Consider the following 20,987-nt stretch of genomic DNA (forward strand, 5'->3'; position numbering starts at 1 on the left):
TCTTCTTCTTCTTCTTCGTATGTGCTCTTGGATGCGTATTCGTAGTCAAAGCTTATTTCAAATGGAGAAGTCTCATCAACTTCATTAAGATCACACACATCTCTGGTCGCGACTCCTTCCTCTTCCTCAACCTCTTCTTTTTCGATCTTCAACATCTCACCTAACCCTAGATCTTCCGTGGGATGAAAGTCTCGCTCTATCCCCCCACCAAGGAGAGTTTCCACGTCAGCTGTGAACTGAGCCAGTTCCATGTCGGTTGGGAATAAACCATTCAGACAACTTTCAGCGTTATCCTCGTCTTCTTCATCGCTGCTCTTGAAACACACGGGCATCATCGGAAACTCGATCTTTGTCTCGACGGATTCGTTAAAGCATTGCTCCTCAACCATCGGGTTCATCACCGGCACCTCAAAGATGAGCTGCCCTTCCACCTCATAGCTTTCCATCTGATCCTCCGTGCTCATCTCCGGCACAAGATCATGAAAAACCATCGTGTGGCCCTTCTTTCCTCCGCGTGGGGTCCGAGCTTTACGAGTAAATCCCTGATGCCACGTAGCTTGATGAGGTGGTGAGGGAGAGGAAACATCTGCATGGCGATGCTTTCCGGTGCTAGCCGTTTTCAAGCGGACCCTCTCGTGCCTACGAGCAAGAGGGTTCGCAGAGTGGACCGAACCGTCACATCCATGGCAAAGGAAAGCATCGTCAGCTGCGCAATACCAACGTGCCCGCCTCTTCACGCAACTATCACATGCCCTCGCCGTCTTCCCACCGACCGCACTAGCCAAACTTTTCATCATATAATACTTATCACCATCAACGAGAAGGAGTGACACTTTGAGCAAAAACAAGTTGCCAAGTCTCAGTTGCAAAAAGAATGTTTTATCGAACTATGAGTTCTCTCTACAAAGGTTTCAGTTTTGGAGAAGTGGTTAGAAAAATAGAGACTACATTTTCTTTTTATGAGGCAGTGAGGAGCTAAATTTAGAGGCGTTGTAGGCTAGTACATGTCCCACACGATGTGAGTTTTTTTCTTGCTTATCATCGAGAGTGTTATTAAAGTAAAAAAAAATGAATGCACTTTTTGGTCGCTTGTACCCCATGAGGGCCATGAAGAGGCCTTATCTCGATTCTGATTTGCCGAGTTCTACAAGTTGATCCTCGTCTTAGTGTTTTGATTGGCCAGCTTCTTAATCAGATGGATATCTTTATGGTCCACCTTGTTGTTTTCGTTGGCCTAGTCACTCATTGTTTTTGGATTTTGTTACTTTTCGTTTTTGCTATAACTCGGGATTTTTCCATGGAAAAGTTAAAACAGTGTGGAGTTATTCTCGTGATTTTGGAGAAAGCGAGATCTTGGTGTACGTGGTGTTGATATATCTACATCTACAAACTACATGTTCATCTTCTTTCTTTATACAGCTTTCTATGTCCACATGAAGTTGTACTGAAATATGTATAGTCACTAAAACCCCCAATTATTACAACTAATAACTAGAGTCCATTTAAAAAAAAAAAATAGCAAGCATAATAAGAGTTAACAAAAAAAAAAAAGGTTTATTATCTCTTTTTAGTGTTTTAGTTATCGTTCCTAATTAATCAGGCATGTTGTACTAGTTTACTTATATCACCGATTAAACCCAAAATAAATGGAGAATTAGAGATACCTGAAAACGTCGCGTTAAAAGATAAAATGGATAACTATGGTTTTTCTGGACCACATCAATATGCAGAAAATTTCAAAAACAAAGGCATCAACCTTTTTCTTGAGAAGATAAGAGGCTCGATGGACAACATGTAACACTCTTGGCAATATTCGTGTACTTGGACAATGATGTTTATATTGTTTACGGCATTTGTAGGAGCTAAGATTTTGGAGACTTGATTATTGATAAAAGTCAATAAGAGATCATTAAAACCTTAAAACTTTTGTCCCATCTAAGAAATCATGTATCTTGACAGAACATTCATAGTATTAGAACTATGTTCAAAATCTTTACCCTAAAAAATGAAAATTAAAGCAGAAAAATGATTGCACACAACCGTGCATGGTTCATTTTCAATGTGATACGTACGTCTATATACCACCATTTTTTTTTGTTAAAAAATCTATATACCACCATTACGGATGAATAAAGAGTCAAGAATTACAACATTTTTTTTGTGCGTAACAATAGAGAATATATTGCCATACAAAATAAATAAATAAAAGAAACACCTAGAACACTCTTACTTACATAGTATATTTATATTTTATCCTAAGTTAATTGTTTCATTTTTTAACGAACACTCTTAATTAAATTTTTATCGGACTTTTAAATTAACTCTAACCTAATTTCTTCTCATGAAATCAAATTATAAGCTTGTTGAATCCTATATCCACATATATGTTTATTTGCAGAAACTTCTTCAAATTAAAAACGAAATAATTTTCAACTTTTTATAATTTAAAATCATGTGTCTTGATTCTTTTAGAACATTATGATTATCACTCCATAGAAACATTACATATTCTTATTGTTTAATAGTATATATTTTGTTATAGTAAAATTATAGAGAAATTCCTCAAAATTTAAATACCACAATTCAGTATTTTTTCCGAAAATACACTCTTAATTTTTTTTTTCCAAAGTAACCACACAAGTTTTGTTTTTTTAAAATACCATAAACACAAAAAATTGATTTTTTGTTGGGTATAACTTTTTTTTTTTAGGTTTGGGTTGACAAATTTAGATTTAGGATATTTTATGGTATAGGGTTTAGTGTTTTAGATTTAGGGATTAATTTTTAATATATAAAAATTGTTCAATTTTGTGGTATTTTTAAAAAAAAATACATTTAATGGTATTTTTTGAAAAATAATGAGAAGTGGTATTTTTGGAAAAAATGAATTGCCCATAATTGTATTAAAAATAGCACCACCATGGAGACTTATAATTAATGTGACGGTGCTCTTGAAAGTTTAAATTCAAACTTTTTTCTCACATGCTACAAGATTTATTTTCCACTACATATACATCATATATTTTTCTTTGTATACGTTTATTATTTGTTTCTTCATTCTCTATATCTATATTTTCAGTTTTCTTATATCATAAAAACTAAAGAGAGATCAAATTATATATTCGTGTTCCTTTTCCTTTTTTTCGTCTGACAAAGATGAGCAAAGAGGCCATATAATATGATTCGTTGGTTGGAAGGTCAACTCTCTGTCGAAGTAAGGCCATACGCTGAAATTTCAGGCTCACTTATTGATATAGGCCCAAGTCATTTTGTGGCAGTGTTGGAAAATATATTATTGTAGTATTTTAGTGCTATTATAAATGATGATTATCACCACTAACAAACTCATGCAACACTTAGACAACGATAGTTCTATATAGACGACGACTCAGACAATTCTACATGTACCACAAAAATCCATAAAAAGAAATACATTCACAATCTTTATGATGATGGACATTTTTACTCTTGACACATGATCATAACAAACAGATCAAGTTACACCACATTAAAAGTCTATGGTAAGTTTGCTACCTTTTAATCTGCTTAATTCACATTTAAAGGAAATAAAATATCAAACCTACAAAAGCATGAGAGTTTCCAATCCAAAACTCATGCATACATGGTTCTCTGAACAAAGCAAACAAAAAGAAGGAAGAAAACTTAAAAAAGAACCAAAGACAAAAGAGAAGACATGGTTAAACAAAGATAAGAGATAAAGATGATTAACAAATTCTTCACTAGATTTGTGGAAGTATTGTTGTAATGAAGTCTTCGTTGCCAAATACATGAACAAAAGTTGTAGGGTCTTAAAAAGCAACATACAAAAATTAAGTCATAATATTAGCATAAATTAGGTAAAACGTACTGGGCTAATCCAGTTTATGGCCATGTGGGATCTTGAAACTTTGGTTTTAATTTAGATTGGTGGTTAAGTTCACACTGATTTTTACCAGAAGTGTTGATATTAAAACCAAATAAGATGGAATAAGCAATTATGGACCACGTACAGCGATGAAAACAAAGAAACTTTTTCTCGGATAAAAACAAATAATAAAACAGAGGAAATATTCTTATTTGATACACCACAAGTTATTAATTACAGCACGAAAAACTAAAAAGTAAAAAAAATTACCACAAATGAAAAAGCAGAGATTTTGAGTATATGCAGAGCAATTAAATACAAACATTTATGCTTTGCTCTTTTCTTCTCCTCTAACTTCCATTTTCTCAATCCCTTCAAACCAAATCCCGAGACAATCTCAACCTAAACCGTAACACAAAATCAAACCCCATCACTAAAACCATGCAAGACGTTTCATTTTAGTTCAGAGTTTGACAACTTCAGGGATAAAGACTGGGTAACGGTCGATACAATCGGACCATGGTCCGTCCTTAGGTGTCTTAATCGTACGGTTACACTTCCACACGGCAGAGTTACACTTAAAACCACTCCCAAACGCGATCTGCCAGACTCGATCGCCTCTCCTCATTCTCCCTTTAGACTCGATGTAGCTTAGCTCGTACCATAACGATGACGATGAAGTGTTACCAAAACGATGCAGTGTCATTCTTGAGGCTTCAACGTGTTCTCCTGATAACTGTAGATTCTTCTGGAGCTCGTCGATCACCGCTCTACCTCCCGCGTGAATGCAGAAGTGTTCAAAGGCCAATTTAAAATCCGGTATGTATGGTTTCAATTTCGGGTTGAAGATTTTACGTCCGATTAGGGACAAGAGGAAAAGGAGTTGTTCCGACGCCGGTAGGACCAATGGACCTGTTCAATCAGTTCATTTATCAAACTCAACCGTACCATAATGTTATATAACCTAAGCCAAACCAAACTTTACTATAAAACCGAATAAATTTTCTACCGAACGACTAGAATTCAATGCAACCGACTCGAGTAACCTAAACTTTCATACAAACGTGACATTTATCAAGAAAGTATTAAGTTATTACTATTCTTTTATTTAAAACAAAATTGATGTGTAGTCTGAATGCCCCACCCGGCCCTTAATATAGTTTTCACCGTATATATATATCATTGTTATGGTATGAAAGTGAAAGAAAATGATGTTGTATTATTATTACCTATTGTGGTGATATTAGCCTTGAGGGCTTCACCGGCGATGGCCATGAGATCTTTGGACAAGTTGATCCCAACGTGTCCTTCTTTGTCTTCCTGTTCGTAAACGCAATAGAAAGACTTGTCGTCGGAACCACGGTGGGTACGGACGAGGTGGGAAAGCTTGTATTTGGCTCGCCACCGGTCAGACCGGCGGTTTGACATGAGTATGGCTGCCGCGCCCATGCGGAAGAGGCAATTAGGTAACAACATGGCTCTCTCGTTTCCCTGATAGTAATTAGGTGTTATGATCTCCGTGCTGACGATGATCGCATTCGAATTGGGATGAACTTGGAGCAAGTCTCGGGCTAGATCGACTGAGATCAAACCCGCGCTGCATCCCATCCCTGAGAGATTAACGCTTTTGATGTTGCTTCTAAGCTTATATTTGTTGATGACCATAGCGGAGAGAGATGGAGTGGGAGAGAAGAGAGAGCAGTTGACAATGAGGATGTCGACGTCTTTAGGTTTTAGACCAGTTTTCTTGAAGAGATCGTCCATGGCCGTGAAGATAACCAACTGAGCTTCACTTCTAGCCGCGTCCATGGTTGGTGTTGGAGGAATATAATGAATAGCCGGAGGGAGACTAGTCTCTTCACCGAGGCCAGAACGTTCGAGGATTCTCATTTGGAACTCAACGCTCTTAGGCTTGTCCTTGAGGATCAAACGAGAGTGTTCCATGAAAGTTGCAAAAGGAACACGGCACGTGACAGGCGGCTTGTAACAAGAATAGTCAACGAGGTAGATGGTACGTGGCTTGGACATGAAGTAAACGGTGGAGATGAAGATGACAAAGAAGGAAGTACATAGAACCTGAACTAGATCAAATTCGAGCGAATTCCAAACATTAAGGATCTCTTCAGGACCCATCCGAAGAAGCTCAACGGCGCCGATTGCCATGATCGGGATCAAAAGAAAACTCAAGAAATGATTGACCAAGTATTGGTAACCAAGTTTCACGTACTTGAGCTTCACCGAGCTAGTTAACTCTGGCATAGGTGCCTGAGGCATCTTCGGGAGAGTTTTAATGTATAATTTGTATTATGGTTTTACAAAATGTGATTAGGGTTTTTGAATTTAATGAAAGAAGAGAGAGGGAAGGTGAAGGATATAAAGGCGAAGAGAGAAAGGGGTAGATGAGAGGAGTTAATGAAGATACCAACGTCACCCAACGCTCTTGCTTTGCCTATCTATTTAATTTTCTTTTTTGTCATATTTTATTATTATGAGAAAATGTTGTTTTGTAGTAATACAATTCTCCTCGATTTCCAGTTGTAAGTAGACAAAAGCAAGTGATGGGAGCAAATGATAAGGACTGTTCCCTTTTGATATAAAAAAGATTTCAATCTATCAAAAATTGTTGTTGTGAGGGAAATAAATAGAAAACAGCAAAGACGTGTCAGCTTTTTTGGTTTTATGGAGATCAAAGCGTTTGGTGACTACTTTGATTTGATGATCACGTTCACGTTGCCCGGTAGGCGCAATATAGTACTGTTACTATGGGTGGACATAAATACTTGGTACTTATCACTCGTACATGTTACTTTACATTTGCTTATGGGAAAAACAAAATTGGTCGTTATCAAAGCAGTAACATAATTTAGTTATGAGTTTCACAAGTATGTGCCAAATAACAAGATTAAATATATAGCTTTAATTTATTTTATATTTTTTTTGAAAAAGTACCACAAGTGACATATGCGCAAGTGATTTGCAAGTAGCAAAATAATTAAATAACCCACAAATAAACTAGTTTTATGGATTCGTTTATGTTAAGCAAGTACAGATAATTTTAGTACCCTTCTGCAAAGCAAAGTGATTCAAATAGCAAATATACCTTAAAAAGCATATATTGCCTTGTGTCCACCCCTAAATAATATTTTATCCGAGGCGTTAGCATATATTGCGCTAACTCGGTCTAGTTCCATAAATGAAAGAATTAGCAATCATATCTTACGCGTATAAAATAAAATGTACGTTCATACCGGAAAAGACGAATTGACTGTACGTAAACTTACTTGTGAGTTTGGACCTATCACCCATATACGTGGTAGGTAGCGTGAAAATCAGAGACATTATAGGATATGATGTCTTTGTGTAATCCTATATTTTTTTTGTTTCACGGATACAAAATGTGCAAGTTAGTGAGCCAACTTAAGCTACAAAACCAACTATTTGAATACAAAATCCATAAATTCTATTAGTATTACTTTTCATCTGTACTTTTTGTATCATTTATGAAATGTTAAAAGATAATGTATGTATGTAAGTAATATACGACGAACGAAAAAATGCATTGAATTACATTTAGAAAAAAAAACAGTTTTAAAGTTGTGAAAAGCATGAGCAAATTCTTTCCATTATTTCATTGAACCAAACCAACAATAAGTGTAAACATGAGAAAAAAAAATGGTATCAAAATACGACTGTGAATTACACAATTAATCTTTTCAAAATTACTATGAAATTCTTCTAGTTGGGGTCAAATAGTGTCATTTGAAAGAGGGAACACACGAGGGAAAATCAAACAGTAGTTACGATGTTTGACTTGGAAAGTGCAAGAAGACAAATCTTGAAGATCGATGAAAATTCGAAAAGCATGCATGAGAAATCAAATAGTAGTAGTTACTATGTTTGACTTGGAAACTGAAAGAAGACAAATCTTGAGATCTCATGATTTCACATATAGACACAATCCACCAAAACCTCAAATAAAGTCCAAAATCTTTTCTGCCATGATTCTTTTTGCTAAACAGAAGTTTTATTCTATCCTTGATTATGACTGTAAGATCGTACTGTATATAGAAACTGAGATTAGAAAAAAAAAAACTTTTAAAGCTAATTAGTAACCCAGCATAATAGAGTAAGAGGATATGTTTCTAAACTCAAAGGTGAACATGGTAGAATTTTTGCTGTTCCATAATGAAATCATTAATGCCAGCAAAATTTGATGGAGAAGTTTAGTTTGGAACCATTCATAATGTACATTTAATATGGATATAGTGTGTCACTATTTCATTAGCCACACCGTTTTCATATAGTCCATACTACCAGTTCTTCCATCATCTTCCGGAATAAATAAACATGTGTAGGCATATAGTCCATACTACCAGTTATGGACCATGAATAGAGTACGGGATATTAGTGATCACTTTGACCTACTGATCATCATTTTTAAAAACAATATTAGTTATAGTTATTTTACATAACTTTGTATGTCACTACATGTAAGATGATGCTTAGATTTGGGTTGATTTGCTTTGTGAGCCGGTCTTCTTCTCCCCGTAATATATATCTAAATCTAACATAGTCAATATAAAACCCCGGCCGTAAGTTTACAACAAAGTACATAATACAACGGCCCCTTCACAAAGACAGTGTGATGTCATAAAATCAATACACGTATAACTCAGACCAACCAGCGGCCAACCACCTATTAAGACGTTTAACAAAAACAAATAAATGTATAATTATGTGTCTCTATTGTAGGAATTCGTTGCAACTCTCAACTATTTTAGAATTTGTATTTATTGTATAAAATTTTCTCATTTTGTTGTAATGCCTCTCCGTATGCATATAATTTTTAAACTTCGCAGTTCTCCTAAACACTTTTGACTTGTCAATTGCTGTTTTTTAGTTTGCTGTTTTCTAGTTTGCTATCTTACGACACGACCTATAAAGGAATTTATTTTAAATTCTGTGAAATCAATTATTTTACCCTGGCAGATTTGTTTTTTTTTTTTTTTCTTTGGTCAAGCAAAGGATTTTTAAATCATTCTTCAAAGTTTATGGCAAACAAACTTAAAGCCGTTTTAGCCAATTTAACCAAAACAAAATATGACCGATGACTGCTTGAAATGGTAGAGGCTAGAGCCGCCGCACCAAACCTTTTCTTCCTTTTTATCGCCATTGTCATTTTCTTGTAAATCGTAGAGGAGGAATATATAGTACTTTCACCTACCGATGGATTTTCAAAATATTTTATGTTACTATATCCGATAATACGTTATTTTATATAAAATTATAATTTTAATATATCTGATAAAATTTAAATTTACCAAAATGTCTGCTTTTAACTTTGTGTAGATTTTTCATATTCTTTCTTCGAAAGTTCTATCCCCAATGATTCGAATATAATTGACTGTAAGAAATTAAACATATTACATAATGTAAGAGTAGGAAATATCCCGTACTTAAAGCACGGGTTAACATTTTTAAAAAAAAATATAATAAAATAATAAAAGTTATTATTATATTTTTAAATAAAATTATTTTGTTTGAGATAATATTTATTTTTAATTGTTCTGTAAATCTATATATGTTTTTTTGATTACTAATTATTTTAGAATATCATAGTATTTTATTTTTTGACGTATATTAAAATTTTATGTTGTTTGTTTGTTGTATTTGCATCATTATTTTGTGAAATATGAAGTAGTAATTTTAATATTATAATTATGAACAAATAAAATTTATTAATTTATCAGCTATATAAATTTAGTTTTACCAACCTGTCAATGTGAAAATTAAAAAACACATTTTATTTTTATAGATCGAGTAATATATCTTTGTTTTTAAAAATTCAAATCACAACATATGGAGAAAAAATCTGCATTTTATTAATCATAAGTATTATATAAAAATTCCAAACAATTTGTAAATAAAAGAAAATAAAGATGATAGGATAATCATAATTTGAAATTTTAACAAAATTTTTGAAATCTAGTTATTAAAAATAATTATATTGATTACTTGGATAGTTTTTGAAATTCTGATTTGTTATATTTTTAAAAAAAATATTTTGTAATTTTCGTCCATAATTTATTACAGAGATAAAATATTTTTTTTAAACTAATAATTATTTAAAATCATTGGCATGACAATGTAAAATTAAAAAAAAAAAAACAGTCTCCTTGAAAAAAAGTTATCCGTATTTAAAAAAAATCTTAACAGTTAATTTTTATTTTTTATAATTTTTTAAGTACATATTAGTTTTGATTTGAATAGATTTCTTTTACCTTTTTAGATTTTTTTAAATTTGATCTGTCAGCATTTTTATTTTTTAATTTATTATATTTAATTAATTAATTAATTAATCTTAATTAAATTTTTCTAATGGTAATTGAATGTAATTTTTTACATATTTTAAAGTTAGTTTCATAATTGTACTTCTCAATTAATATAGTAGGATATGTTGTAAAACACTTTGAATGGACTTCTATAACATGCCCACTATGAGTTCCATACTTTACGGTCCATTGGACCAAGGCCCATCGGTCATGTTCTACCTTAGGTCGGTTTAGCTTAAGACTTATGTAACACTATATATATGTAACCTCGGACACCTTATGAATAATAGAAACAAGAGATCTCGTTCCCTAAATCCTATAATTCATAACACGTTATCAGCACAATAGACTCTAAGGTCCAGCTGAGAAAACCCTTACCCTAAAAACCGCCGCCTTCTTCCCTTGTTCGTGGTTACTGTCGGCGATCTGTCCTTGCTTGATTCCTATCCGAGTTCGTGGTCTACTTTGGTTCGGGGTGAGTTCTGTTCGAGGAGATCGGTTCCCGCTTGAGTTTTGTTCGATTCTTGTCCGAGGTTCGTGATCGAGTGAGAGAGGTACAACCGAGGTCTGTTAGCTCCCGGTTCATATCCAGTCAGATCCAATTGGTGAAAGGTAAATAAGATCAAAACCTCCTTAAGAACCTATGAATCGAATTCAATCCATAAAACTTGTTGGAACCCTAAAACTACAAAGTATACAATCAACAAACAAGTTTTATGCTTAAACCCTATGACTTTAAAACTTAAAATCGAATGCATAGATATGTTCTTTGGTTGTTAAAATTGTTAGGATAACTCCCAAATAAATTTTAGTAATTACCCTAAAAGTTTAAGAAACATTAGCTTTATTGTTCTAGGATTGGATCTGATTGATCTTACATAAAATTGAAACTTGAAAATCGGAATTAAACATAGATTAGGATAACTCCTAAAATTAATTCAAGTAATTATCTAAAAACATAGAACAATATTTACTAAAATCCTAATTTGAAAAGGAAAACTTAAGCAGGAAATTCTATCTAGTAAAAAGGAAATTGTTGCATGCTAGTACCTATCTAGGTTTGTTGTCTTGCATGCATAAATTAAACCACAAAATTATAAGTAAGGCAAGGCATGTTTCGGTCTCAAATACCGCATGGCCTAAGGCATGTTTCGGTCTCAAATACCGCATGACCTGAATTAATATTGATTGCATGTTTCGGTCTCTAATACCGCATGCTAATGAACGGTTGTCTATTTCTGTTTTATGCAGATGGCAAGACTCAAAAACCTAGAGTATGGTATTTTGAATGCTTCTGGAGACAACTACTTGCAATGGGCATTGGACACTAAGATCCATCTGAAATCAAAGGACTTGTTCGAATGCATTGAAGAAGATAATGAGTGTTCTGACAAGCAAAAGTACAAGGCCATTCAGCACATACACCATCACCTTGCTGAGAGTCTCAAGAATCAGTATCTCTTCATAGAAGATCCCCTTGGCCTTTGGACAGAGCTTAAACGCAGATATGGACACCAAAAGAAGGTGCTCCTACCAAAGGCCGAGTTTGATTGGAAACACCTAAGGATCCAGGATTACAAATCTATGGATGAGTATAACTCTGAGCTTTTTAGGATTGTCTCACTCCTTAGGTTGTGTGGTACTGAAGTGACAGAGAAAGAGCTGCTAGAGAAGACATTGTCTACTTTTAGCACTCACAACATAGTCCTTCAGCAACAGTATCAGGAAAAGGGTTTTGACAACTATGGGGACTTTATCTCGTGTTTACTGTTAGTTGAGCAGAAAAATGAGCTGTTGCTGATGAATAGTGCTATGAGACCTCCTGGTACAATCCCATTACCAGAAGCCCACAAGGTTGATTTGGCAAAGAAAAATTCTGTAGAGCCTAAGGAGCCCAAAAAGCCTAAGGAGACCAACAATGTCCACAGAGAAAGACACTACGGCCGTGGCCGTGGTGGCAGAGGACGTGGTGGTCGAGGAGGCCAAGCTAGCCGGTTTGATGGTTACGGCCGTGGAGGTTGTGGTCGTGGTGGCAGAGGCCGTGGGTCTTTTAAACCACAAACCAAGGCAAAATCGGTTTGTCACCGATGTGGTATGTCTAATCATTGGGCAAAGAATTGCAGAACACCCAAACATCTTATTGATGCATATCAAGAGGTCTTGAAGAAGAACCCAGAAGCCAACTATGTGCATCTCGATGGTGAAGGAGACTTCGACTATGAGAATGATGACTCACTAGCCTATGAGACTTCCGATTGCCTTAAGAATGATGATTGAATTTTGGTTTTATTTTTGGTTTAATTTCTATGATTTTATGCTTTAATTTCAGTCAATGTATTGGATAATTACTTTGGTTTAAATTCAAATATTTTATTTTATATACTTGATTGCCTTATTAAATTAAAATACAAATTATTGTTCTATATAGAAATGGCTGAGGATATGAGTGTACTAGTGGTGGACAGTGGATCCAGCCACACAATATTGAAGAACAAAAGATATTTCATAAACCTCATAATGAAAAGTGCCAATGTTAGTACAATTGCGGGTATAGCAAGCTTAATAGAAGGCTACAACCAAGCTCACATATTATTACCTAATGGCACACATATTGAACTAAGTGATGCCTTGTACTCACCCAGCTCTAAGAGAAGTTTATTGAGCTTTAAAGACATTAGATTGAATGGTTATCATATTAAAACCAAGGGTGAAGGAAATAAATAATTCCTATACATTACAGAAAATGTGAAAGGACATAAGAAAGTCTTAGAGACTATACCTGCACTAGCCATTGGTTTATACCATGCTTAGATCAATATGATAGAAGCTAACTTGGCAAAGCACAAAATGTTCAATGAACAATTCACTCTATGGCATGACCGGCTAGGCCACCCGGGTTCGAACATGATGCGTAAATTGATTAAGAATTCGAATGGGCACACTCTTAAAGAGAGAAAAGTTATCCCTAAACATCTCACTTGTGTAGAATGTGCACAAGAGAAACTTATCATAAGGCCATCACCAGTAAAAGTCACTAAAGAGACTTTAAACTTTCTGGAAAGGATAAAAGGTGATATATGTGGACCAATACACCCACCTTGTGGGATATTTAGATATTTTATGGTTATGATCGATGCATCAACCAGATGGTCACACGTTTGCTTGTTATCCACAAGGAACCTAGCATTTGCTAGGCTGTTCGCTCAAATTATAAGGCTAAGAGCACATTTTCCAGATTTTCCACTTAAGACTATACGTCTAGACAATGCTGGTGAATTCACATCCCAAGCGTTTAATGATTATTGTATGTCCATGAGGGTGAGTGTGGAACATCCTATGGCACATGTCCATACACAAAACGGATTAGCTGAATCCTTCATTAAACGAATACAATTGATAGCTCGGCCATTGCTAATGAGATCGAAGCTCCCTGTGTCGGCTTGGGGACACGCAGTCTTACATGCAGCAGAACTTATACGCATCATGCCATCTAGTGAACACAAATATTCACCATCCCAACTATTATCGGGTCAAGAGCCAGACATATCCCATCTCAAAACATTTGGATGTGCCGTTTATGTACCTATTGCTCCACCACAGAGAACTAAGATGGGACCTCAAAGGAGGATTGGAATATATGTTGGATATGAGTCTCCCACTATTATAAAGTATCTTGAGCCAACCACAGGAGATTTATTTAAGGCTAGATACGCGGACTGTAACTTTGTTGAGTCCGAATTCCCTATGTTAGGTGGTGAGACTAGCAAGCTGGTCAAGGAATTAACATGGAATCAAACATCCTTAAATTGGCAAGATCCTCGAACTCTAGCATGTGATGCAGAGGTTCAAAAGATTGTTCATTTACAAAAGCTAGCTAATCAATTGCCAGATTCCTTTGCTGGCCCAAAGAGAATAACAAAATCGTACATACCAATTTGTAATGCACCAGTACGTATTGATGTTCAAAAGGAACAGAATAATCAAGTTGCTACAGAGTCTAAGCCACGTTTGAAACGAGGTAGACCATTAGGTTCCAAAGATAAGAACACTTGGAAGTCTAAAGGTGCAAAACAGACCGAGGTTAAGTGAATTACAGAAAATACAGACATAGCTGCGGCAAATCCTAAGGTACCAATGAGGTTTGGGACGCTGAACCTCAAGAACCTGAAGGTATTGATAATAATGAGATCTCAATAAATTATATCATGTCTGGAATTCAATGGAACCGAAAGGATGTCGACATCAATGAAATATTTGCATACAAGGTAGCACTTGAGATAAATGAGGATCATGAACCCACGTCTATATTAGAGTGCACTCAAAGTAAAGATTGGCTAAAGGGGAAAGAAGCCATTGATGTGGAGTTAAAATCTTTAAAGAAGAGAAGTGTGTTTGGTCCGATCTTAAGGACAACACCTGAAATTAAACCAGTTGGACACAAGTGGGTCTTTGTGAGGAAGAGAAATGAGAATAATGAAATTTTGAGATATAAGGCTCAGCTTGTAGCACAAGGATTCTCTCAAAGACCAGGAATAGACTATGAGGAGACATACTCCCCTGTGATGGATGCAACAATATTTAGGTACTTAATAAGTTTGGCTATAAGAGAAAAACTGGATTTGCGGTTAATGGATGTTGTAACCGCATACTTATATGGTCCACTGGATAATAAAATTTATATGAGATTACCATAGGATATTGAGTTCAAAGATAAGAGTGGTTCTCAAGAACAGTATTGCATTAGGCTGAACAAATCCCTTTATGGACTGAAACAGAGTGGTCGAATGTGGTATAATCGATTAAGTGAATATTTAGCTAAAGAAGGCTATAAGAATGACCCAATCAGTCCATGTATATTTATTAAGAAGTTTGCAAACAAAGGGTTTGTTATTATAGCAGTTTATGTTGATGATTTAAACATATTTGGAATCCCTGGTGAAATCTCCCAAACAGTAGAGTATTTAAAGAGAGAATTTGAAATGAAAGACTTAAGAAAAACTAAGTTCTGTTTGGGGCTACAACTTGAGTACACAAATAATGGAATCCTTGTGCATCAAATGGCATATACAGAAAAGGTACTCACGAGGTTTAATATGGACCAGGCTCACCCATTGACCAGCCCAATGGTTGTAAGAAGCCTTGACTTGGATATAGATCCATTTGGTCCAAAGAAGGACAATGAAGAAGTTCTTGGTCCTGAAGTGCCATACCTCAGTGCTATAGGAGTTTTAATGTTTTTGGCTAGCCACACTAGACCAGACATATGTTTTGCCGTGAACCTCCTAGCAAGATTTAGCTCTTGTCCAACCAAAAGGCACTGGAACGGTATTAAACATGTTCTGCGTTACCTACAAGAAACAACAGACTTTGGTTTATTTTATACTAACTATAATAGAGAAGGTTTAGTTGGTTTTGCTGATGGAGGTTACCTATCGGATCCACATAATTCAAGGTCACAAACTGGTTATGTATTCACGCATGGTGGTACAGCGATATCATGGCATTCTATGAAGCAAAGTCTTGTGGCGACTTCATCAAATCACGCAGAGATACTAGCAATTCATGAAGCCAGCAGAGAGTGTGTTTGGTTGAGGTCTATGACTCAACATATTCGGACCGATAGTGGCATGGACAATGACAAGGAAGCAATGGTCATCTATGAAGACAATACGGCCTGCATCGCACAGCTCAAGGAAGGTTATATCAAGGGAGATCGGACGAAGCACATACTACCAAAGTTCTTCTTCACACATGAACTACAAAAGACCGGAGAAGTTCAAGTGGTACAAGTTCAATCATGCGACAACTCAGCCGATCTCTTCACCAAGGCACTACCAACAACAATTTTCAAGAAGCTCACGCACCAGATTGGAATGCGGAAACTTAAGGACTTAGAGTGATGCTTGGAACAGGGGGAGTGATGTGTGCTATACTCTTTTTCCTTCACCATGGTTTTGTTCCACTGGGTTTTCCTGGTAAGATTTTAATGAGGCAGCATCCCCAAGCATATTGCATCGATCCCTTCCAGCATAGGCACGGTTATATCATCCAAGGGGGAGTGTTGTAAAACACTTGGAATGGACTTCTATAACCTACCCACTATGAGTTCCATACTTACGGTCCATTGGACCAAGGCCCATCGGCCATGTTCTACTTTAGGTCGGTTTAGCTTAAGACTTATGTAACACTATATATATGTTACCTCAGACACCTTATGAATAATAAGAACAAGAGATTTTGTTCTCTAAATCCTCTAATTCATAACAAGATAACAATAAAAGCATCTTGAACACTGATACGTTTACGAGAATCCTCCGGCTCCTAAATCATATTCCCTCTGTTCCTAATAGATTGATGTTTAAACATTATCACACATATTAAGAAAAAATTTATGTTTTATTTATAAATTAATTTATAATTATTTTTTGATAGATAAATAAAAGAAAAAAAAACCCACTAGATAAATGTCATGTAAGAAAAAGCATAAAGGAGAATAATTATTTTAGTTTTAATCTACAAAATCAACCTTTTAGAAACACAAATAAATCCTATAACATCAATCTATTAGAAGCAGATGGAGTACTTGTTGTTATGTGTAGTAAGAAAATCAAAGTTTAGGAAATTATGCGAATGTCATAGCGGATTCCCTGACACGCCAAGCGCGACTATCACCGCAACATGTTTTGTCTGTGAACTCTTTTCCCACAAATTGGCTTTTTGAGCTGATTCTATTGTTGTCAAAAAAAAAAAAAAGTTTAGGAGATTGTTTTATAACTAAATCCAATACATTAGATTTTCCCATTTATCATTGAGATTATGTTCTATTTATAGTATCTTTCATCTTTTATCGGTTGTTACAGTTAATTTCCTTGCATTTGGCTTTCCAGTCAATTAATTTATAGTAATACATCTATAAATTAAGAACAGAGGAACTAAAATATTTTATTAATTTAAAGAGGTATTAAGTAATCAGATAAATTTAAAAAGGTATTAAGTAATCAGATTAATTTAAAAAGTTTTTTATAATGTGATATTTTCAAATATATATATATATATATATATATTTTTCATATATATATATATACATATTTTAAATAAAATATTTTGGTTATAACCAATATTTTGTATAATTAGTTACGAAAAAAAAATCAATTATCATATTGACACCAAAAGGTTTAGATATAATATAAATATTAGAATTAAACTCTAATAAAACTAACATAAATTCAAGAAAATTAAATAACGCAAGAGTCATATTCACTAATATATGTTTATATATATTGATAAGTTTAAATAATTATTAATTTACAATACTGATGAACCATATATTTATATAGGATTTTCATTAAATATATTACTTTATTATGTTCAAAATTTACTGGCTTTGGGATGAAACTTTTTTTTTATGATAAATATTATTTTATCAAATATTAATTTATAGAGATTTAATTGTAGAAGAAAACAAATAGTTGAAGTAGCAATGGTGAAGTGACACGTTAAACATTATTGGGTGATATTTGATTGATCATTATGGGCATCTTCCCAACTATATCTCTCTATTAATTTTGATTTCGATTTTATTAAATATTATAATAATATATTTGTGACTATATTGGACCCCTCTCTAACATATGTTGTTTTCTAATATCAAATTAGGATATATTCCGTGATTAAAGCACGGGTCAACATTTAAAAGAAAAAATTATAATATAATAATAAAATTATTGTTTTATTTATATAAAAAAGTTATTTTATTTGAGATAATATTTATTTTAAATTGTTATGTAAATCTATTAGTCTATTTGAATACTAATTATTTTACAATATTATAGTATTTTATTTTTGACGTATTATTACAATATTATATTGTTTGTTTGTTGTATTTGCATCATTATTTTATGAAATATAAAATCGTAATTTAAATATTTTAATTATGAGCAAATAAAAATTATTAATTTATCATTTATATAAATTTAGTTTTACCAACCTGCCAATGTGGAAATTAAAACACACATTTTCATAGAATGAGTAATATATCTTAGTTTTTAAAAAAATCAAATCACAACATATGCAGAAAAAAAATATGCATTTTATATTATAAGTATTATATGAAAATTTCAAACAATTTGTAAGTAAAATAAAATAAAGATGATAGGAGAATCATAATTTGAAAACTTAACAAAATTTTCGAATTTAGTTATTAAAAGTAATTGTATTGTATACTTGGATATAAAATCTTAGTTTTTGAAATTTTGATTGATTTATATATTTTTTTTTTAAAAATCATTAGTAATTTCGTCCATAATTTATTAGAGAGAGAAAATATTTTTTTAGATTTTTTTAGATTTTTTAATATTTAATCTGTGAGTGTTTTTTAATTAATTATATTTATTTAAATTAGTTAATTAAGTTTAATTAATCTTTTCTAATGGCAATTGAATGTAATTTTCTACACATTTTAAGGTTAGTTTCATATTTGTACTTCTCAATTAATATAGTAGGATATACAAACGAGTTTTAAAAATATATCTAAACTTAGTTTTTGTCCTCCCCCACTTTAAATATTTTTCCTCAATCCTAGCTATAATTAGGACGATGTTTTCATTAAAAACAAAAAAAATCATCTGTATTTTTATAAATTTGCTATTCTTAATTCACTTACACAAACTACCGAATTAAATTTTGAATTTGTGATATAACAGTACAGTAAAACTTCTGTAAATGAATAATGATGTGACCATTATAAATTATTACATTAGTTATAAAATAGTGCTAATGTAACTAGATCATATTATGTAGAGTAGGTTATATATTTTTAAGAAATATTCGACAGTAATGATGATGGACAATCCATCTGTCCATCACAAACCTTTGAAGCCCAACGAGATTGGGCCTTTAGAAATTTCATCTTCAGCTTTAACTGTCTATAATATAATATTTGGTCCAGATCATAGTGAACTGGCACTTCTTGATTAAACACTAAACAAATTGTCATTTCACAAACACGAATGCGATGAATCACCCACTCTTCTTTTACATCCACAAAGATCACTATTATTAAAACCTAATCACAATCTCTCTGCAATTTCAAAAAAAAATCCAAAAACTCGTAGCAGAGACAAAGAAGATGCCAGAGTACTTGGTAACTGGAGGAACAGGTTTCATTGCTTCTTACATCATCAAATCACTTCTCGAACTCGGTCACACCGTTCGAACCACTGTCCGAAACCCACGTAAGGTCCCCCCAAATTTTGTCTCTCACACAACAAAGTTTCCACCTTTAGTTTCTGTGTTCTGATTAGATTTGAGCTTATGTCTCAAAAGGTGATGAAGCAAAGGTTGGATTTTTATGGGAGTTTCAAGGAGCGAAACAGAGGCTAAAGATTCTCCAAGCTGATCTAACCGTTGAAGGAAGCTTTGATGAAGCAGTGAATGGTGTTGACGGAGTATTCCACACAGCTTCCCCTGTTCTTGTTCCAAATGATCATAACATTCAAGAGACATTAGTTGATCCTATTATAAAAGGTACAACAAATGTGATGAGCTCTTGTGCTAAGTCCAAAGCCACATTGAAAAGGATTGTTCTTACTTCTTCTTGCTCTTCGATACGTTACCGTTTCGATGCCACTGAAGCTTCCCCTCTCAATGAGTCTCATTGGAGTGATCCTGAATATTGCAAACGCTTCAATGTGAGATTAAACAAAACACTTCTTTTATCTTTTACTCTGCATGTTACTGATTGGTTTGTTGTGACTTTGTGTGAATTTGAATGATGAATGCACAGCTTTGGTATGGATATGCAAAGACTCTAGGTGAGAAAGAAGCTTGGAGGATAGCTGAAGAGAAAGGATTGGATTTGGTAGTTGTGAATCCTTCTTTTGTTGTTGGTCCATTGCTTGGACCAAAACCAACAAGTACTCTTCTTATGATACTCGCCATTGTCAAGGGTCTTGCTGGAGAGTACCCGAATTTCACGGTCGGGTTTGTGCATATTGATGATGTGGTTGCTTCACATGTATTGGCTATGGAAGAGCCTAAAGCATCAGGGAGAATCATATGTTCGAGTTCGGTTGCTCATTGGTCTGAGATCATTGAGTTGATGAGAAACAAGTATCCTAATTACCCATTTGAGAACAAGTAAATCTCAATCTCATTAGATTTATTTATAGTCGATGATAACATTTGGTTGGTTGGTTGGTTGGTTGATTCTTTTTTGTGTTTTGTTTATTATTTCAGATGTAGTAACAAAGAAGGGGACAATAGTCCACATAGTATGGATACAAGGAAGATACAAGAATTGGGTTTTGGAACCTTCAAGTCACTACCTGAGATGTTTGATGACTGTATCATCAGTTTTCAGAAGAAGGGTCTGCTCTGAATAATACATATATTTACAATCGTATTGTTGACTTATGGATCGATGTATGTCTGTTGGATTGAACTCTAGCAAGTAGTATAAATTCAATAAGCTGATGATCAAGTAGTTTGCTCTAATCTTGTTCTCATGATTTTTACAACATCTTGTTACACTTGAAATCCTACCAGCATTCTATCAAATTTTATACTAGAAAAAAACTTCAGAACTCTCTACTTCACAATCACAATGGCCTTTAAGCAAATGGGCTCTCTCCTTTTAGCCTTAACCAATACATAAAAAAAACTCAACCAGAAAGGTTAAAGACTTAAAACAGTATTAGTATACAAAAACAATACAATCTCTCAAATTCACAAAGCACTTGGATTCATTATGTGTATGAATGAATCTGAACATTCTTTATACTATATAGTCT

The 20,987-nt window shown here is 33.9% G+C and overlaps 3 protein-coding genes across 4 annotated transcripts in view; 1 reads left to right on the forward strand and 2 right to left on the reverse strand.

The window, feature by feature from the left end:
• Positions 1–990, reverse strand: part of LOC104787892 (zinc finger protein CONSTANS-LIKE 6) — a 4,726-nt gene extending 3,736 nt beyond the window's left edge. Inside the window, exon 1 of one of the 2 annotated variants that reach the window (XM_010513548.2) lies at positions 432–990. In XM_010513548.2, coding sequence (XP_010511850.1) covers positions 432–797 — 366 coding nt within the window. In that variant the 5' untranslated portion in view covers positions 798–990. The remainder of the gene's footprint in view (positions 1–431) is intronic. The other variant, XM_010513547.2, reaches the window with a different exon arrangement.
• Positions 4,016–6,219, reverse strand: LOC104787893 (3-ketoacyl-CoA synthase 6-like). Its single transcript, XM_010513549.1, has 2 exons — positions 5,095–6,219; positions 4,016–4,777 (listed from the first exon to the last, which is right to left on the reverse strand). Exons 1-2 carry the CDS (start codon positions 6,137–6,139, stop codon positions 4,329–4,331), a joined length of 1,494 nt encoding a protein of 497 aa, XP_010511851.1. The 5' UTR covers positions 6,140–6,219; the 3' UTR covers positions 4,016–4,328.
• On the forward strand, positions 19,171–20,691 carry LOC104787895 (tetraketide alpha-pyrone reductase 2-like). Its single transcript, XM_010513550.1, has 4 exons — positions 19,171–19,430; positions 19,522–19,886; positions 19,982–20,334; positions 20,434–20,691. The coding sequence occupies exons 1-4, from the start codon at positions 19,325–19,327 to the stop codon at positions 20,573–20,575; spliced, it is 966 nt and encodes a 321-aa protein (XP_010511852.1). The 5' UTR covers positions 19,171–19,324; the 3' UTR covers positions 20,576–20,691.

The sequence above is a fragment of the Camelina sativa genome, chromosome 5 (genome assembly GCF_000633955.1).
Source record: "Camelina sativa cultivar DH55 chromosome 5, Cs, whole genome shotgun sequence".
NCBI classification, from domain to species: Eukaryota; Viridiplantae; Streptophyta; class Magnoliopsida; order Brassicales; family Brassicaceae; genus Camelina; species Camelina sativa.

What these genes read in the sequence shown, in the direction of transcription:
- LOC104787893 (XM_010513549.1), bottom strand. Translation starts at nt 6,139, where the DNA reads ATGCCTCAGGCACCTATGCCAGAGTTAACTAGCTCGGTGAAGCTCAAG. An exon ending in GGCTAATATCACCACAATAG is followed by an intron (nt 4,778 to 5,094) that starts GTAATAATAATA and finishes CTGATTGAACAG; the next exon opens with GTCCATTGGTCCTACCGGCG.
- LOC104787895 (XM_010513550.1), top strand. Translation starts at nt 19,325, where the DNA reads ATGCCAGAGTACTTGGTAACTGGAGGAACAGGTTTCATTGCTTCTTAC. An exon ending in AATATTGCAAACGCTTCAAT is followed by an intron (nt 19,887 to 19,981) that starts GTGAGATTAAAC and finishes ATGAATGCACAG; the next exon opens with CTTTGGTATGGATATGCAAA. An exon ending in AATTACCCATTTGAGAACAA is followed by an intron (nt 20,335 to 20,433) that starts GTAAATCTCAAT and finishes TTATTATTTCAG; the next exon opens with ATGTAGTAACAAAGAAGGGG.